General features: G+C 47.8%; 1 protein-coding gene and 1 long non-coding RNA gene across 7 annotated transcripts; one reads left to right on the forward strand and one right to left on the reverse strand.

Annotated features, from left to right (window-relative positions):
* Nucleotides 1–1,975: 1,975 nt before the first annotated feature.
* Nucleotides 1,976–19,757, forward strand: YDJC (YdjC chitooligosaccharide deacetylase homolog). Of its 5 annotated transcripts, none has more exons than XM_064726726.1 (6): nt 1,976–2,180; nt 7,069–7,241; nt 14,887–15,046; nt 15,727–15,826; nt 16,712–16,889; nt 18,291–19,757. In XM_064726726.1, the coding sequence occupies exons 2-6, from the start codon at nt 7,084–7,086 to the stop codon at nt 18,598–18,600; spliced, it is 906 nt and encodes a 301-aa protein (XP_064582796.1). In that variant the 5' UTR covers nt 1,976–2,180; nt 7,069–7,083; the 3' UTR covers nt 18,601–19,757. The 5 variants fall into 5 exon arrangements, with proteins under 5 accessions (XP_064582796.1, XP_064582798.1, XP_064582794.1 ...); XM_064726728.1 differs by lacking the exon at nt 1,976–2,180 and adding an exon at nt 5,999–6,017; XM_064726724.1 differs by lacking the exon at nt 1,976–2,180 and adding an exon at nt 6,271–6,515 and having other exon boundaries at nt 18,291–19,744.
* Nucleotides 2,126–6,219, reverse strand: LOC135454509 (uncharacterized). 2 transcript variants are annotated; one of them, XR_010442124.1, is made up of 3 exons: nt 4,968–6,219; nt 4,249–4,463; nt 2,126–4,092 (listed from the first exon to the last, which is right to left on the reverse strand). It is a non-coding gene; the product is annotated as an uncharacterized LOC135454509 (long non-coding RNA). The 2 variants fall into 2 exon arrangements; XR_010442123.1 differs by having other exon boundaries at nt 4,249–4,512.
* Nucleotides 19,758–20,041: the final 284 nt, after the last annotated feature.

The following is a 20,041-nucleotide window of genomic DNA, read 5'->3' on the forward strand; positions in this document are numbered from 1 at the left end:
CTATATGTGTGTGTCTGTACACACATACACACACAGTGTGCTTTCCTCAGGACTTAAAACTCAGTTCCTAGTGCTGGAGGTATAAAGCTTTACTCACAGAAAAGCAAAAGCTCCCCCACTGACAGTTAAATGCCATATTTTTACATCATTCTAAGCAGCCTTGGTGTGCTAAGAAAACAACAATCAGTTTCCTGATGTCAATTTGCAGGAGGTGCTTGGCACTGCCAGGGCACCCTGCTCCTTGGTGGTGGCAGGTTGGCTCTGGGAGACATCCTGTGCCATTTCAGAATTTTGGGAGGTGGGAGCCCACTCGGGGTCACAGGCACCTGGGTAGGGTCAGACCCCTGGACACGAATTCCAGCCCATTTCTGTGGGAAACAAAACTCACCACCCCAGTATTGCTTCTGTTGTTGTAACTGGGGCAAAACCAGATGTCTGTGGTTGCCGTTTTAGCCGTGGCAAATCAATCGTATGGGGCTTTAGCTGGCACCTGTCTGTCTTTCTGGGAGGTCGCTCAGTCTCAGTGCATTTCGTGCCGTTTACACGCTGCTCCCTCCAACGCTTTTCAGCCCCACTTTAGAAACATAATTGGGTTAGAACGGCTGCCAGTAAAGAGCCATCAGTGCCTGACACCCACGGCAATTAACAGCGCCTCAGTGCCACAGGGCCCTCTATTGTTCCTGCTAGATTGCTGTAAGCTCCAGGTAAAATTGCCTCAGAAATTATGTGGCTTCACCTTGGTCATGGGAACATCAGCTTTTTTTGATGGGAGTCTCTTTATGATTCTTGTTTGTGCACAGAAACAAAATAATTCAACGATGCTGTAAAAGGGGAGAATGTAAAATGTAACTACAAATCCTTCAATCACTCAAACACCCCTCACCATTATGCCAAATTGATTTTCAAGCATTTTGGAAACTCCTACCATTTCCACTCAGGTGCAGCTGTAGGTATAACCTGGCCCTCCCTGAGAAAATGATTGGGTAGTGCCAAATGCTTTTAACATGCAGGAATGAACAATCTGTGGCACAAGACCATTTCAGAGGGTGTATGCTTACCCAAAGCAACAGATTAGAGAAAAAGGATATAAAGGATCCTTCTATCTATAAAGGATATATAGAAAAAGGCCAGGTTTTATATTGGCCTTTGTTTAAACTTTATTTGGCTTTAAACTTTCTGTTTGCTTTGCATGACTGGAGCAGTTACTGACAGCTAAGGTAGCAGAGCTGGCAATCCTGGGTGTGATCCACACCCCGAAACACACTGGTGCATCTTTTGGTACAGACTGCCCTTGATTTCTGGAGAACCCTGCAGCAGCACCCGGGCTCTTTGTCAGACCAACACAACCGGGACAGTTCTGAAGCCATTAGTACCTGATACAGAAACAAGCCCACATGAGCCCTTCCATTGGCTTTTCTCTGCCTCTGGTCCCTTCTCTGATGTCAATTTTATGAACTCTACTGAACTCAACAGAGTAGAGGCAGACAGTCAGATCTGCAAAGATTGTGTGCTTTTTCTCTGTCTCCTTTCACTCCACACTGAGGCACAGCTGGTTATAAACCTCACTTCAGATGAAACATTTGTCTCCACTGGCAAGCCTTGCAACAGAGCTCTTCCAACTGTGACCCCTAAGCCTCATACAAACAGTGAACAGGAGCAATAATGATAAAATGTGTCTGCTAGGGAGAAATCCAAGTGATAAAAAATGGCTTGCTAAAAATTTATAGAATTCCAATTTCTTATCATTCAGCCTAAGTTGTTTAAGGATTAGATAACCAAAATAATTTACTCAGATTTTTGCATTCAGTAGATACAATGTAAGAATAAGCAGAGTAAGTAAATAAGCAGAAGACATTTGACAAAAAAAGTATTAACATATACCTATTTATGTATTTAAATTGAAGATTTTTTCCATCTGGGGGAGAAGATTTGATGTTTTTTAATTGCTGTCTTTTCTTTCTAGTTTTTGAGCTAGAGAGGGTTTCCTGGGAAGCTCTGCAGAGTGCTGGCAATGTGTCTGTCACTGTCTCCATCTCTGAGCCACTCTCCTGCCTGATGCTTGTCCTCCAAGAGCAGGGGATCTCCCCTCAGAACCCCAAAGGAATTAATCTGCATTTCCATTCCATCAACTGGGATTTTCCACATGTTTTCAGTGATGCTGGGAGGTGACAACAATCACTGTAAGTGCTCTGCCAGATGCACTTTCCTGTGTACCGACACTGCTGAGGTGTTACCCATGTTTGCATTTATTTTTTTTTTCCTTAACATAAGGACCTGCCTCTGGTATCTTTAATTTGTTTTAATGACTCCTGATCAACATTTGCAATAATCAATAACTGCTTTTGTTTATACAGTGTAAGTTGAAACTGAGGAAGTTATTTAGAATTTGTAGGCATGGATTTGAATTGTTGTTTTGATGATTAGCTTCTATTTTATAATAAGAATGTAAAAACACAATTTATGTTACATCAGTTCAGGCAGCTTTTAAAATAACTTCTTCATGGGATTTGGAAAACCTCTAGACATCTGTTTCAGTGGTAGGCAAACATTAATGTAATTCTGAAAATTCCACAGAACATCTATGCATCTTTTATAATAACTTTCAGAGAGGTCAAACTGAATTCCTGATGCAATCAAAGAGTTGATGGAATCAGACAGTCTAGATTTAGCTATTAGTGTGCACAGTTAAACAGTACCTATTTTGGACCCATCATTTAATTGTCTAGGGGAAATATTCCCCATCTCAACTCTTTTTTGACCAGGCGTCTTTATAGACCTCAACATCAGGCAAAGAGGTATCTGGAAAAGGAGCATGCAGCCTTTACATCATCTCAACCCCAGTTAGAAGTCACAGATGCTGTAGTATTCAAATATTAATTTTTACCACACATTAGACACTGAAAGAAATGCAGCAGAGAGAAAATAACCCTCTGAAAAAAGGGAGAGTGGATAAAAACTCACCATCCATGAGCCACAGTTTCACCAAGGACCAGAGGCCTGCCAGGTGCATCAGGAGGAATCTGAGTTTGGTGCTTTTAGCAGTCCTCCATAATTTAATGCCAAATTAATAAGAAGGTCACAATGGCAATTTCTGCCTTTCAGCCACCTTGCTAGGACCACACACCTTGCCAGGCATTATTTTGTGCTGGTGTAAATTCAGATATTTCAGACATGGATGAAGGAAGGTGACAGGTACTGCCTGGCAACCAGGGAAGCCTTTCACTCTTAGCAGAGTGAAATCTCTTAGAGTTTGGGGGTTTCAAACCTTTTTGATGCAGGATGGAGGAGACTGTTCTATGGATGAAAAACTGTAGTTTAAGCATTTCTACAGAAACCACTGAACTTCAAAGATTTACAAAACCTCTGAGGCTGGAACAGAGATTACAAAACCTCTGAGGCTGGGACAGAGAAGAAAATGTTTACGTCTTTTCATTTAAAAAATATATTTTACTTTGTCTCATTTCAATGCCTTTTAGAGTTCACACTTTCAACAAAATTTCATGCAAGGAAAAGACAAACAAAGTCCTACTGTGCTACCATTGTAATCCCAAATGAACTAACTAGCTGCAGCCAAGGGAACAAGAAAAAGAAACCACATTTTTTATGTCAACATGTAAACAGATGCCTTGTTGGAAGCAGTAATTGTTGGAAAACACTTTTGTGAAATACAGGAAACCTCAGCATTTCTACTGATTAACTCAAAGTTCAGGGAAAGAAATTCAAGCTCAAAAGCAGTGAAGCACTTGAGGATGGTGAGAGCTCCTGCTGGCTTTTGCAGCTAAGCTGAGGTTGGGCTGTGTTTTGTTTTAGTTAAGCTGGAAGATGCAGCCTTTCCTCAGTCCATGTCCTGGCTTATGCAGCTCCACCAGAAGTCCTGGCCAATGTGCCTGTGCTCAGTGCAGAGGAGAGGCTGTCCAGAGGAAGTCTGCCTTGCCTTTCAGCTCCAGGCTGAATTTGTAAGGGCCTTTCAGCTCGGGGCTCTGTGGGGTCAGCTGCAAGGGCTGTCCTGGCAGTGCAGGCTGCACAGGGAGCTCTGCTGCCAAGGGCATGTGCCACAGGGACAAGGTTTGCTTCCAGTAGCAGGAAGGAGAGCTGGATAAACAGGTATGAAATCAGAAAAGAAAAGCCTCCAGGAAGTGCATTAAATATTTAAGAAGGATGTTACTGTTAATAGCATTAAATGCATACTAAGGTTAAGAAGGCTGAGAAGCCAAGCTTTGTCTAAGATTCTTATGTTGTGCCTCTCACCTGTGCAGTGTTAGGGAGCACTGGCACTTCTAGAAAGAGGCAGAAAACCCCAGAGTTTGCATTGGCAAAGAGAGGAGGTGCTTGTTTTATGATTCATGACATGACTTCAGAATTGTGCTGACTTCAGCTGTTGCAGTAACAGCGCTCATCAGTAAGTGAAGCCTCTTGGGGAGCGTGGGCAGGCTGTGACGTTCATCTCCCAGGAGGGGAAGCAACTAGCAGGTGCACAAATATCCCCTCTGAAATGCCAAGGGCACTGAAAACCTTTACAGAACATCAAAAACTTCTCTATAACAGAGCCATACTACTATCAAATGACAGAAAAGCTCACAGGAATTGACTGAATGAAGATTTAGCAAGTTGTCTACAGCATTTTAGCATGATCTGTTTTGAATTTCATTTCATATAATTCCTTTCTAAGAGAAAATGTCATTGAAGAGGCAGAAGGCTGTCTTCCAGCTCTCACCATCATTTCCAGTAGTCATCACTCATTTACATGAGCAGGGAAGAGCAAGAAAGAGTAAGAAAGTGACAAACAGCTGATGTCCCCTCTTGATGCAGAGAAATCTCCCATGCTCCCAGTGCTGCCCATTTTGGGGCCTACAGGGAGACCACAGCCTAGGAACCAAATTCTGCTATGAATTATATTGCTACCACCCATTCTGATTTTATTTTTCTCCTTCAAAGTATCAAAATAAACTTACAGGGCTGCAACCTACCTCAACTCAGTGATTCCAAATTCCTTGTTAGGAGACAGACCTGGAAAGCCATTACTCCCACAGGTGTTCATGCCCCCAGACAGATGTTTCAAACTTCAGGTGTGAACAGGGTGCAGTTTCCTCTGCTGAAGTGTAGCTCTGTCTCCAAACTGATGGTCCTTGCTTTGCTGAAGATCATCAGTCTCTGGCTGTGCCTACAAGTTCACATCCTTGACTTTGGGCCATGGGCACGCTGGCTGTCTTTTAGGGATTGAACTCTGCTGAACAAGGAGACACTTGGAGACTGTAATTTCTTTTTACATGAATTAAGCAGCAGGATTGTCAGCCCATTCCCACAGAAACGACCCTTAAAGCCTTTTCCAACCCATTTCACTCCAGCTGCTCTTCCAAGAAGCTGGTGCTTGGCTTGTCAGCTATTGCTCCACTTACCTCCATGCTGGCACAGCTTCAGAAGTGGGAATCACCATCATCCATGCAAGAGTCCCAGTCCCAGTGTGATCCCTGCTTCCTGGGACAAGTTACAGCAAACACCAGGACAGCTGCCCTGGATCCATGGACATGTTACCAAGGCACTTTCTGAGCTGCCATTCTCCCTACCTCAACCACGAGTTTGTTGTTTCTCCTGCAATATCAGAAGTGGGTGAATGTTTTGGGATAACGCTACAGACCAAGAAGGGGGTTGTTCTGCTTAGATAGAACTTCATCCTCTTCCACAGGTGAAAAATGCAGGCTGACAGCATCTTCCACTCTCCATGTCAAGCTGAGTACTTGGCACTTTCACTTTCATTCTGGTAGATCCAGAAAAGCTTTTCTGCAGTAAGAAAAAGCAGTTCAATGCCAGGACAAATAAGACTTTACATGCAGCCTGATGGAGAACTGGCTGGCACCCAGCACTGAATGACAGCATGCTAAAAGCTGCCCTTCGTGAAACTCTCATCTGTTCTCCCTGCCCTTCTCTAGCCCAGCACCAAGAGCCACGGGATCTCCTGGCCAGGGTTTGCTGCCCTGCGGCTCTGAGTCAGACTGAGCGTGCACTGCCAGCAAACCAAGGTGGGGGAAAACAAGCGAGTGGCTACTGCGACAGTCACTGATTGCGGGATTACACATCCATGGCATCATTGGGATCAGCGGTTTTGCGCTGTAGCCAGCACAGAGCACGAACTGAATCGCTTGTCCCACCCTCAGCCGCGGGCGGGTCTCACCTCGGCAATCCGGAGCAGAGGCGGCCGCAGCGAGCGGCGCGGGTTCCCCGGGCGGGCCGTGCCGTGCCGGGCCGTGCGGCGCTGCGGGCCGCCGCCGCCAGGGGCCGCCGCCGGGGCCTCCCCGGTGCCTGCCGCGCTCGCAGGCGCCGGAGCTGCGGCGGGGCCGCCCCGTGCTCGCCTCACGGCGGGAGCTCCCGCCCGGGGCCGCTCGCAGCGCGGGCAGGGGGGATGCGCGGCCGGGCGGCGCGGACACAGCTCCGCCGCCGGGGCCAGCGTCCCCACAGGGCCAGCGGCGGCCGAACACACCTGGCGGCGGCCCTGGGAGCCGGATCGGGCCGGAGCGGAGGTACGCACCGCCCCGGGCAGGGGAGGGGGGCTGGCGGGCCCGCAGCGCTCCGTCCCGCTTCTCCCCGGGAACGCGGCCCGCACCCGATGGAGCCGGGGATCGGTGGCCGCAAAGACGTCACGGCTGCCTCAGGTGATCCGCACCCCTGGCATTTCACTGGGCACCGCGGGCGAGGGTGGGCCCGGCAATGGAATTTGACCCTCTGACGCACCCTCGATCGATTCAATCATCCCACCGAGTCCCCGAGCTTTCGCACTCTCTCATCGCCAGAGGTGGAAGCGCACGCAGGGTTTGCCCCCCAGGGGAGGGCACGGCCCGGCTGCGGCTCTCGGGGAGCAGCAGGCAGGGCTGGGCGCTGTGAGCCCGCCGGCCACACGCAAATCCCGCCACAGGGCGAGCTGCGAACCCGCGGCGGCTGAGGTGGAGCAGGAGTCACTCAGGGGCTGAGTCACGATTGGCTTTGCCCGCGGTAAGCCTCTCTTTTCCTGTTTGCCGGTGATCTGCAGGCTGCAGAGTGTTCCGATTTAACCTCCTCTTACTTTTTTTTTGCCAGGCATGACATCTAAGGATGCATCAGGTGAAGCTAATAATAACTGGAGATGACTTCGGCTATTGTCCTCGGAGAAACCAAGGCATTGTGGACTGTTTCCTGGCTGGTGCCGTATCTAACGTGTCCCTTCTAGTCAACGGAAGTGCTGCAGCAGATGCAGCCAAGCTGGCAAGGAGGTAAGCTACTTCCTTTAGGTCCTTTGTGGACAGCCTCCAAGAGAAACCAAGCCTGGAAAATTTAGTATTTTGTTCCCCCGGAATAAACACTGTATCACAGCTCAGGCTGGTATAGGAAAACTGTATTCAGACACGTTTACTAAGACTCTTCATAGTAAAACCAGTGATTTGCTAACTCATACCAGTAATGGTCTTTTCTCTAGAATTGGCCACTGCACCTTTTTCCCCCCTCAGGATTAGGAAGCCATTTCCACTATTTGACTAGTAGAATTTGGGTTTGTCAGACTTTCTCCTTCCACTTCTAAAAATGCATCATCAGAAGGAAAGTGCACATTATATACTCAGACCAATCTGCTACCCCTAAAACTATAAGAGCATAAAAGCACAAGTCTTTAAATCTCATTTAATTGATCCATTTCACCCACGCTGGACACAAGGTCAGCCAGGCTCATTGCAGAATCAGGCAAAGGTGTGATTCTGCAAAGGCTTATTTATAAAACTGGGCAGTGGGAAACTTGACTTTTTCCCCACCCCGTAAACCTTTTTTAAAAAGCACATCAATATTTCTATTAATCCTAGGCTTGATAAACACATCTGTAAAAATGCATCCATAAAGAAAGGGACAATACATTGTACCTACCACCTTTACTTCTTCACCAACTTCAGAGGCTGCTGGCACACTTAGCTCTGCAGTGGATCAAATGCTATGTGTCAGTCTCATAGCCTAGTCCAGCAAATCCTTTAATAAGAAGCATTATTTGTGTTTATCAGGTAAAACCCAGCTAAACCACTCAGCTCTGGTGTGGGCAGGTGCTTGGAAGCAGGAATATGTCCTGAAAGAGAAACAGTTTAGGAGAGCAGAAAAGCAAAGGAGCTGTATTGCTACTACATAAACGGAGACCTTATGCCTCAAATGCAGCTGCTGTGGGGAAGAGTTTCATGAGAGTTCTGCTGACCTTGTTCTCACTGAGCATCTCTCCTCAGTTTGCTGTGATTTTAGGGGTACTTGGAAATTGCTTGGAGCTTCTTTGGAGCAGGGTAGTGGAGGAAAGCCAGGGTGCTGTGCTAGTGGCAATCTGGTCTATAGAAAGGCTGAAGATTCCCCACAACTGCCTGGCAACCAGAAGGGGAGAGGCACCACACCAGTAACATTCCTAAAATCCTATTAGTAAATGAAACATAAAACACAGAGATAAAGCCAGCACATCTCTCAGCCACAGAGGCACTGTGAAACCCTTTAAGCCCCAGTGGTCTGGTGATGTTGTCAGCTATTTTAGCCACGGTCTTTAGCAGGCTTTTAAAATAGAATCCACCTGGCCTCATTTCCATAGCCAGGAAGTAGGCCATGTAATCAGGGGTTTAAAAAGCATCTTTGAATCCAGGTCATGACACTGGTGCTGGCAGCTGATGGGTGTGAAAAGCCAGGTTGGAGGGCAGGGGACAGCAGAGGCTGCAGCCTGCTGCTACAATCTGAGTTTTTTGTGGCGGGGGGAACATAATTTTGAATTGTCAATGTGAATGAAATGGATTTAAATCTGTTTTTGAGCGTATAAGCAGGGTGACTTTGGGAACATCTGCCAGCTCTGAAGATCACCAGCCCAGGTTCTACAGTTCCTCATTTGTGTGACTTTGTGCAGGTGTATTCAGCCCTACCCAGCCATGGTAGGAGCATTAGCAGGTGTGGAGAAGAGGTTTCCTCATGTTGTAATGCAAGCCCAGCTTCAGCTGCAGCTAATTGGCACCTGTGTGTGTAAACAAACCCCTGTGTCACCCCTGAGATGTTTGCTCATGTCACAAAGGCTGACGCAAACTCTTTCTACACAGACGACAAATAGGTCAGACTTGCTAGAAATGTCACTGAGCCCTCCTCATCTTGTGCTGCAGAAATGGGAAAGCATCACTGGCTTGACTGCCCTGCCAATATTATTCCCTTTTCCCCTGCTTGGTGACATCTCCCATCCCACTGTAAATATTGAGGCTTTCTCTGTTATGGGATGAAAGTCTGCCTGTTGGTTTTTTTCTCCTCGTGTTTGTCTTCCCCTGTTCAGCCTTGACCAGTGGCATAAGCAGGAAGAGTGGATCTGTCCCCAGCTGAGAGAAGAGGCTTGAAGCAAGTAGCTTGTCCTTTCCTGGGCACATTCCAGTGCTGTGGAATTTGGTCTCTCACACACATGGTGCCAGGATTGTCAGAGTGATGGACTGCTTTTATGGCTTCTTGATAAACTGTCTATGACATGATTGCTTGTAGCTGCAAGTCTTAGACTCTCACTCCTCACCTGGTTTTAAGTTAATTGGAGACAGGCAGAGCTAATTAATAAGTAGACAACTTTTCCTTCCTAAGCACCTCATGCTGCCCTACAATGTTAGGACTTGGCATCCTTCAGAAAGGAACACAGTTCCTCTGAAATTTCTTTCTTCCTTTCATTTTCACAATAATTCTGTAGTTTCTGGGTATACCATCTGCTGCCTTGAGCCTTGATTAAAAGCCTTGGCAGACATGTGATGATAGTCAGCAGATCTTTGTAGCAGCTCTACCACAAGCCAACTGCAGAACAGCAGAACTAAGCAGTAAAAAATACACCTTCCTTAATATCCAGGCTCAGCACCTTGGGCTCCCTCATCCACTGTCACAACTGGCCTGAAAGAAGGGGCACACTCATTTCTGGCAACAGAGGAGTTTCAGCAGAGGCCTGATCCATCACCAAATGACAAACCTATTGATAGCATCTGCCAGAGCAGAACATAACCAGAGCAGCAGGTGGGAGAACAGACTGCCATTGTGGGTTGAGGGTTTTTTCAGTAACTCAAAACTTTTCTCTTTATGGGGCCTTGACTGACTATGATTTCCTGCTTATCCATATAATACAATCTCAATTTTCTACTTAACAGGCCCTGCCTTGAAGTCAGCCAGACTTCCTGGTGATTATTCCAGAACCTTTCCCAGAAACTGGAAGGGTTATTTTGTAACCTGAAATGAAGAGATGCCTTAATTTTTCCTTAGAAATGTGGAGATAGAAATAGAGACATCCAGGACAGTTTGCTGCTATATCCTCCCTCCCCTCCCCTTCACATCAAACAGGTCAGGTGTCACTGAGCCTTAGGACCTTTTTCCATTTGTGTCCAAATAGCTCATGAAGAGTGACGTATTTTAGAACACAACCTCACTCTTCCTGGGTGGTTTTTTGCAGTTTAAATACAGTTTAATACTGAACATCAGCCAAAGCCCCCACAACATCTGGGTACATCTAACACAGAAGGGTCTAACAAAGCCACATTTAATTACTCTCTCTGTTTTCACTTCCTTTCCCATCAACACTAATTGCAAAATGCGTTTGTAAATTGTGACTGAATTCTGACCCTCCCAGTTAACATCTGACTAATACAGAAATCTCTCATGCTTTCTCATCAGCCCTTGTAAGTGACTGTTAATCACACAGCAGACAGTTCCTCTGCTGAACTGTTGGGATGGGGTGGGGCCCAATCTGAGGCCTCACCCCAGAATCCCAGAGCACACTGACTTCACTGGCAGCCGCCCATTTCACTGACGTGAGGCTGCAGACTCAGGAGCTGCACTTGATACAAAGATGTAACTACAACAAACCCAGGTCCCTAAGCTGTGTTACAGCACCAGCTCAATGCTGCAGAGGCTTTAGGGCATTTCTGGCAGAAGAAGTAGGGTTTTTAGCAGTAACAGAGCAAGAAAATATGTTATTTGATGAAAGACAGATATTACTGAATGGTGGAAGTGTGGGTGAGGAAATCTATAAATGCCAATATGAGGAAAGTAAGAAGTGCACATTTTAACTCAAAGCCTTGCTTTGTCTGGCTTCAGACACTTGGGTGTTCACTGGAGTGAGATGATGAGATACAGATATTTACATGAGGCTCTGACTTGGGTCACACTTGGGCTGAAACCTGATGATCAGCAGTTTCCTGGATGATACAATTGGTTGTTGAATCTGTTTAGCCATTAAGGGAAAGAGTAAAGTGCTGTGCTTGTGCCAGAGCACCCAGCCTTCAGCAAGGCAATTGGATCAGTGCTTGGCAAATCTCATCATTCCCACAGGCATTGCAAGTGTCCTGTGGCACGGCCAGGCAGGAGCAGGGCACTGTCACTCACCCACCAGCCCCAGTGACTCAGTGCAGTGCCCATCTCCAGGGTCAATGAGCAGGGAGTGCAGCTGCACACTGCCTCAGCAGACACTTATCCAGAGCACTCGTGTGGCAAAACAAGCAGCTACTTGAAAAGGAAGCAGTTTGAGCAGTTTAACTGACTGTATTTCCTCTCTCTTTGATAACTGGATTGGGCCCGCTGACTCAGAAATCTTTCCAGGGTGAATTCCTTCTAGCACCTGCTCTAAGGATATTTCCTCCTGCACAAGTCTCTCCTTTTCTCCCCCCACCTCTACAAAGAATGCTGAGAAGAGGTAACAGCCAACTTCCGGTGCAAGCAGCTCTCTGGTGCATTGAGCTCAGTGGCTGAACCTCTTCTGCACAGGTTCCCAAGCAGCTCAGTCTGATGCTGCTCCTGCTGCAGGAGCCACACCTGCAGCCAGTGTCCTGTGGCTTTATCAGGAGTGAAGTGAACCCCTGGGCTAAATCCTGCTGCATCTCTGCATTCCCTGTGGCACTGGGACAGACTTGCAGACACAGAGGGGCCTCTCCAAACAGATTGGAAGGGTTGCTGTAGCTTAAAAGAGTCACCAAAAAGGATTTAGGGACACCAAGTAGATTCTTCACATCATTTTGTTTCAGCAGTGGTAGCTGTGTGCAGAAACTAAGCTGTTGCCTGAAGCCCAATGCCAATCCTTTTATTTTGCATCTTGTGTGAGCAATTAGCAGTTAATGACCAGCAGTGACCAGCAGGGCTCACCCTGTCCCATCTGGAAAGGGCTTGGGCAGAGGAGTTTGAGGCCAAACCCACAACAGCTGAGCTCTGCTCCCAGGGCAGCATCACATGCTATGTAAGCTGCTTGAGCCGCTGGTCTCTGCTTCAGTATCTCAGCCAACAAATTAGCAGCTATTTTACAGTCTTTTGAAAGATGTGGGCAACTGCAAAGTATATTTCTGTAGCAGAAACAATCATATGTGCTCTGAAAAGGGCCCTCTCAGGATATTCCTGCACCTTGACTTGTCTCCCTGCGAGCTTGCAGTGGAACTCTGCTGTACCCACTGATCTGTCCTTCTCCCCATATCCTTACAACCTTCCCATGCCTCCTTCTGTGCACCTCCCACAGATGAACATTTCTGAACAAGTTTCTCACGTGCAGCATTCTGAGTTTTGCTTTCAGTGCCTCTATTCCAGAGCCATTAAACACCAGCAGTTCCTCTCCTGACGTCTCAGCATGCACAGTCTGTCAAACCAGGACTGACTCCACGAGAACACTGTTAAGATATTCAGCTGGTGTTGGGCAAAGCTCTGAAACACTCTAATGTTACAGCCAGGGTCTCCTCTTACCCAAGGACAAGGCCAGCTCTCTCTGCACTTCCACATTCTGCACATTCCCAGCTCTGGGGCTGGGTTCAGCCCTGGCCAGGAGCTGCTCTCATGTTCCTCAGTGCAGCCCTTGGCTCCTTGGTGTCCCACACCTGTCAGAGGGACTTGCCTTCTCCTGGAAATAGCCTCCCTCACAGCATTGGAGGCATTGCACAATTGGGGGCAGTTCATTTGATGCTCCTGGGAGACAACACTGAGAGGCTCAGCTGTTCATTTCTTGCCCTCCCACAACACACGGGAAAGAGAGTACTCAACAGAAAAAGTCCATCTGCTGATTCATGGTAACACAGAAACCCTTTTTTTCTTGCAAGCAGCACTGGCTGTGGTACAAATAACACTCCAGCTGAGGCAGTAAGAGCTTCCCAGAGACAGAATAAAGAATCTGGGGTCCATTTCTAAAAGAAAACCACAGACTTCCCCTCTGCCTTTGGACTTGTGCAGGGCTCCCAGGCAGTCACAGGATGGAGGGGAACCCTCCTGCCACAGCCCCCCCTGCACTGCAGCTGCCTCCTGTGCTGCCCTGCAGCCTGTCCCCCCAGTGACACAGCTTCCACCTCTTGTGGCAGCCAGGACTTGGTGTGCACGTGTGCTCAGGCCCTGCTATGATGAACATTCATCATCAGTGAAACAATCAGGCCCTGCTGCACAGAAATCACCAGATCAGAAAAGCCAGAGAGGACCTTTTCTCCACAAGCTGTTTTGCTTCATTAAACAAACATTGCAGCTCCTTAATCACACAATGGACTAATTTTGTTCCACAGAACTGTGCATACAATTTGACTCCTAACATTTATGTCTTTGAGAACTAGTATCTAGCAACTGACTGTACCAGGAAAAAAAAGGCTTTCAGTCCTTCTAGGGCCAAAGCCTTAGGACCTGAATGAGCTAAATGACTCTGACTTGGTCCAGTCCATCCACAGTCTTGTCTCCAGTGAGCTGGTGCTTCACCAGTCAGCTTCAGATGTCTCAGTTTTGCACCCTTTGCCTCAATGGAGATTGTTTTTGTTTTCTCCTTGTGGTACCAGGGCTGTGTCAGGGACAGACCACACCCACTTTTAACAGCTCCGTGCAGAAGTTCCAAGAAGGGTTTAAAGCATCACAGAGTTGTTGTCTTGAAATTCACTGTGCACCATGACTCAGACTGGGCAGCACAGATGGAACATTGCACTTCTGTCATCCCCTCACTGGGTCAGCCAGAGGCCACGGGTTGTCTTGGAAAAAGTTTCAAAGCATCATTTTGGCTACTGATGCTGAGGATTTCCAGAAATGCTAATGAGACCCAGCACAAATCCAAGCATGCACAAGTCCTGTTCTCATTGTAGGGGAATCCACAGCACTCTGCTAAGCCCTGAGGGGAGCTCTGCAGCCACACCAGCTCCATAGTTCCTTTTTTTGATTTTTTTAAAGAATCTTACAGCTTGCAACCGGGTAATCAATCATACCCCTGGGGCTCCTTAGCAAGGCTCTACACCTCACTGTGGGCCTCCTTGCACTGATCCTTCTCTGGCTGTGCCAGGGAGATGCTGCTCTTTACAGCTCATGCTCACCACTCACTGAGTGATTGCTGCACTAGACAGAAGCCTGGCCACTGCAGGAATTCCAGCTGCAGCCCCTTGTACTTACACATATAGCCTGTGCTGTTGCCATAACAGCTTCCTTAGGCACTGTTTAGATATGAATTAGTGGATTCTACTTAAGGGCAGCTTTAGGAGTCATCAAGTAGAGCTCCCATGTCTCATAAATGCACCATCTTTAACAGGGTGAATAACTCAAGGGGATACCTAGCAAGGGCTAATGGAGCACTTCAGAAAAAGCTGCAAGATCTGGGTTTTTTGGTTGGTTATCAGTGACTGCAGTTCCTGGAGTGCAGTTACAGCATTTACCTTGTGCTGTGAGCCAGGGTGGGGGCAGGGTTTGGGGACACTCCCAGGCTGGCCCTGGACAGGATGCTCAGGGCTGTTACCTGGAGATGCCCTGCTCTGGTTGGGGTCACCCTGCCATCCTTTGTGGCAGGGCAGAGATACAGAGATGTACTCCAGTGAGTCCTGCAACTCCTCTAAGATCAGTCTGGTTCTTACACTTTAATCTCCCCTCTCTGACCACAGTGAGGGAGGTGCAAAGCTTGGCAGACATTTCCCTCTCTTCCAGATACAACATCCCAATAGGCCTGCATGCCAACCTCTCCGAGGGCTCCCCTGTGTGTGAGGTGCTCAAGACAAACTCTTCTCTGCTCAACCAGGATGGATTCTTCCATGGAAAAATGGGATTCAGAACAGCTCTATCAAAAGGTCTCCTGAAAATGTCAGAGGTAGGAGAAAGCCACATAGAGCTGTACAACTTGCCTTCCTGAAAATCAGCCTGCATTTATCCCAGCACATAACAGCTGAGGGCCTTTCCCAGATCCCAGCTATGAGTCTGCTTAAAGATGAACCCTGCCTGTGCAGCTTGAGCTGGCTTTAGGTCCTGGGCCTCATTCTGCCAAAGGCTCTGCAGCCTTTAGAACCCATTCCTCCCTGATTCAGTGCCTGTATACACTGTTAACTATTTATCTGAGGAGGTAGAAGGGCGTTGGGACAGGTATTTATAAAGGACCTAGAGATCAGTAAAGAGCAAATGACAGAAAAGTCTTAAGTAGGTACCAGGCCTTTCATCAGCTTGTGAGAAGTTTGGTTCTCTAGGGAGGTGGCTGGTTTTGCCCCATGAGCAAGGATAAACACGTTCAGTGATCAAAATTGCATCCATTTTAAACAGAAATTTATATTTAGAATAATATTTAGAACATCCCCACCATTCCCATAAGCAGTACCACAAAGAGCCCCATGCCCAAGGGACACCCTGGGTAGCCCAGCAGTGCTGCACATCCCTGTACAAGCACAGCACACCCCAGAGCTGGGTCCTGACTCCTGCCCAGGGGGGTCCCAGCAGCCCCATCACTCCCCTGCTCTCAGCCTCTGCCAGGTCCTGCTCTGACCCTTTTCTGCTGCACAGGTGAAGCAGGAGCTCAAGGCCCAGGTGGAGCTGTTCCGTGAGCTGACAGGTCACCTACCTCCCCACATGGATGGGCACCAGCACGTCCACGTTCTCCCAGGTAAGGAGGAAATCTTCTTCTCGTGCACCAGGCAGGTGAGAGTCAGCTCAGAGGGGCCTGCCCTGCCCCAGCTCCCCTATGGGCAGTAAGCCCCACCCTGAGACACCTGCTGGCAGCTGCAGTTTGAATGTTCTCACCTGAGCCCACAGTCCTGCCCAGAGCCAAACTCTGCTTGGAGCCCTGGGCATTAATGACACAAATGGCCAAGGTTACACCTCTTCCTCCAACAACAGTAATTCTCCTCAGCATCTCAATTCCATGTTCTCACCCACACTGAAGGAGGCAGACCAAAGCCAGCAGCAGACTGGCCAGTTTAAACTGGAATGCTGGAGACTGCAATAGCTGGTGGCTCTATTAGATGCTACAGAACTCCCTCCTGTCCATTGTGTTCCCACCCCAGTCCCTGCCTGCAGGTCTCAGCTTTAGAGATGAGCAAGGATCTTCTGTCCTTGTTTTGCAAATAAAGTCATTGTGGTACAGAGATGGAAAATGGAGTGAGAAAAGAATCCAGGTTTTCCCACTGCAGTACTGACTGCCTCCAGATAACATTGTTCTGGCTGTGCAAGCACTTGATGAAGAATTTGCTCCTGACAGTGCAGCCACCTCTGGTGCACTCACTGCCGACCAGAGTCACTCACTTAGTAGGGGGGCTGGACTAAAGGCTCAGTGCTGAAAGGAAGAAAGGCACCTGCAGGAGAAATTCAGGGAGAAATGTTTCCAGTATAGGAGGTGACTCCCTACAGATGAATTTCAGTAGAAGATAAACCAAATGGAATTTTATTTTCTTAAACACAGAAAGGAAGGAAGCCTCTGTGCTAACAGCTTGCAGGGGACACGAGAAGCTGCTTATCCAAGCCCTGACTGCATCTCTGGTTTTGCTTACAGAGGTCAGGAATGTGTTTGCAGAGGTGTTAGAGGAGTATGGGATTAAGTACACACGTGTCCCCATAGAGCCAGGCCTTCATAACTGTGACTGGATTCCACCATCCCTGATGGACTTTTACCTGGGAGTAGAAGAAGATTCTTTTAACACAGTGGATGTGTTTACAAAGCATGGAATAAGGTAAGACAGGTATTACTCATCCTTTTTTGTAGTAAAACATTAAGATTGTATCAGTTCCTGATAGCATCTTTCAAAAATGGAACACCATCTTTCTCTTTCCTCTTTGGACTTAGAGAAAGGTTCAGGAGGGGCACAGAAGTGCCAGAGGCACAAGGGCTTAGGAAGTTTTGTTTGAACAGAGATGAGTCACTTTCCACTTGAAAAGGAATGATTTTTTCAGGGTATGTTTCTCAGCCTTCCCAGTGAAGTTCCATCAGCCTGGCATCTGGAATGCCAGGAGAAATGCTGCATCAATGCTGGAATTTTAAAAGTATTATCTAAGGAAAGCATTTAAGAACTAAGTTTTCATCTTCCTGTTGTAGTAGAAAAAGGGTTTTAAGTAGTAGGAATGAGACTAAGTAGAAGCAGGTATTTGTTAAGGGGAAGCAATGAGCTCTGAGAGCTGGCAGTACCACAGCAGGTGATCAGTGCTGTGAGCAAACAGCCTTGTCAGTGCCCTGCAGCTCAGGGGCCAAACCCTGAAAGCTCAGCCCTTCCCCCAATAAAATGCTTCTCTTAAAAGCTTAGACTGTTTTATGGGTTAAAGGCCTTTCACTAGAGACCCTTGCAGTCACCTGTCCTTTGGGGCAGATGTCATTACTTCCTCAGTCCACTGGAAACATCTTCTGGGATTTTATTTTTTGTGTCAGTGGTTCTGAACACCAGCAGCAGGCTGGTATTTCTCCCTTCTCAAGAACAGCTGAGCTGGGCTTTTCTGTGATCATTCAGGTAAACATTCCAGCCTTGATTTCTTCTGAAAACATTTTCATTCTGCCCTCACATGCAGTTGCTCAGCTCTCCTGGACTCATCCAGGCCACACTTAGAACTGACACTTGCAGCCAGACTTGAACAAAGAATTGTGTGAAGCTAAGCAGCAGCGTGTAGGTGGTGTCCTCTAGGAGTAACATTTTGTCCAGTTATTATGGCTCTTTGATATATTCTGGCAGGAGGCTTCTTTAGCTGGGTGGTTGCCATTTTATTTCAGTCACTTTTGTTTCTACTTAGCTGAGGGTTATTATTCAAGATTAATTTATTTTGATAGTGTGGCATTTCTCAGTTCAGCATTGCTCTTTGTTTTTGGGACAATAAAATGCACCTGAAAGCTCACAGATGCCAAACACAGCACTGGGGCTGTGCTGGGCCTTGCTGTCCCTGCAGAACTGCTGCTTGAAATAGGATCCTGGTTTCAACAAGGAAAAGTTCTGGTTTTACTTTTGTTTATAGTTAAAAGTTTTTTTAAACTTCTTCCAATTTTATATCTTAAATTTTAGGTAGATTTTGATTCCTAATCCACTGGACGTAACACAATTGTCTCCCTGCCTCTTTAGCACTAACAGCAGTGTTCCCTCCTCTGGCTGCAGGTGGGCAGACATTTACATAGGCCTGAGCACCATGGGCAGGAGCATGTCTGTCAGCAGCATCCAGAGTGCCATCGACAGCGCCGTGCTGCAGCGCCCGCCCAGGGCAGCCCAGAGCGGCACCGTCACCATCGAGCTGATGGTGCACCCCGGGTACCCCAGTGTCCCTCCTGTTGGGGGCTGTGGGGAAGGACCAGATGATTTCTCACAGTCCTGGGAACGCCTCCATGAACTCCAGACATTAATTAAGCCAGAGCTGCAGAGCCATTACAAAAGCAGGAACATTCAGCTGTGTTCATTCAAAGATCTTTAAATAAATGAGCAGACATCCATCCATCCATCCATCCTACACCCATCCTCTGAAGACAGGCAGTTTCTAATGTCTAGAGAAGCCAGATCACTGTTATCAGTGTCACAGTCCCTGGTACAGCTCACAGGAGCTGTGAACAGCCTGGCAATGGACACCACCCCCCTGTGAGCAGCTCCAGGCAGTACCCCAGAGCCCCAGCTGCCAGTTTTAAGGCCACAACATCTGCTCAAAGTGTGCCAAACGCCTTCTGTGACACCCCCTGCACAGTGCCCCAGTGCAGCACAGGCTCCCAGGGCTCAGCTCCTGCCAGCAAAGGAGCAGCACGGGGGCAGACTTGGCTGTGACACTGCAGCACAGCCCCCTGAGGGGTCTGATTACTTCTTTCAGACTTGATGGCAAAACGAGAACCCTGCTGGGGAGTGGGTGCTGCTTTGGCTCACCCACTCAGTGCAGGTCACCCACAGGAGGCCTGGCCACCTTCAGCATTTGGCTTTCTGAGAGCAGCCAGTCCCTGCCCCGCCTCGTAGCTGCTCACTGATGGCGAGGGGTGCAGGGACACGTCACCCTCAGAGCCTTCCTCTGCCCGGAGCACTCGGCTCACACTCAGACCCTGTGGGGTCTGCAGCCGCTCAGCTGCAGGATTTGTGTCTGCTGCTCTCGTTGCCTCTTGGTGTTAAGCCCCCCCAGGAAAGTAACATCAGCTGTAGCCCTTTTGGAGAGGCTTCTTATTTTTTGGATGACTTTGCAGGAGCAGCAACTGTTGACCCATCTGCTATTTCAGTAACTGCTGTGTGTGAGAGCAGCAGCAACTGGTCCTGCACCACCCACTGCCCCTCAGGACAGCCATGAGCTGTGCCAGCCACGAGCATGGCTGTGGCTCAGAAGGTCCCTGTATTTGTCCCTTTTGTTCCTGTCACCAGAGCATTCAAACTCCAGCAAGCCCCAGTAGAGCTGGTATGTTCTTAACTGCAGCCCTGTTGTTCCTGTAAGGACTTTCACGTGGGGAAATATTCTTTGCACAAGAGTGATCTATTTAACATAATTGGTTTTGTTAACCATATTTTTAATATAAAAATTATTAGTATCATCATTATTCTTTTAAATGAAAAATAAACTGAGATATTTTCTATTGCAAAGCTTCAGGAGGCTTTTGGGTTTAATTACATGTGGTGAGTGAACTAAGCACTCACCTGTCGCTCCCACACTGCTGGAAGGGCTCCCTTTCTATCATTAGTGGGAACTGTCTGACCTTTCCTATAACACGTGAAGAAGTTTTTGTCCTGTACAAGTGGAAAAACATCAAGGATGCGGGAGAAAATATTTCTCCCGATTCTTTCCTGTGTCATAGAAATGCCTTAGACGTCTGAGGCGGGGCCGGGTGAGAGCAGGGCAGGCGTTACCCTGGCGATGCTGCCGGGGCACCGGGACAGCCCCGCGCCCGCAG

The sequence above is a fragment of the Zonotrichia leucophrys genome, chromosome 15 (genome assembly GCF_028769735.1).
Source record: "Zonotrichia leucophrys gambelii isolate GWCS_2022_RI chromosome 15, RI_Zleu_2.0, whole genome shotgun sequence".
NCBI lineage: Eukaryota > Metazoa > Chordata > Aves > Passeriformes > Passerellidae > Zonotrichia > Zonotrichia leucophrys.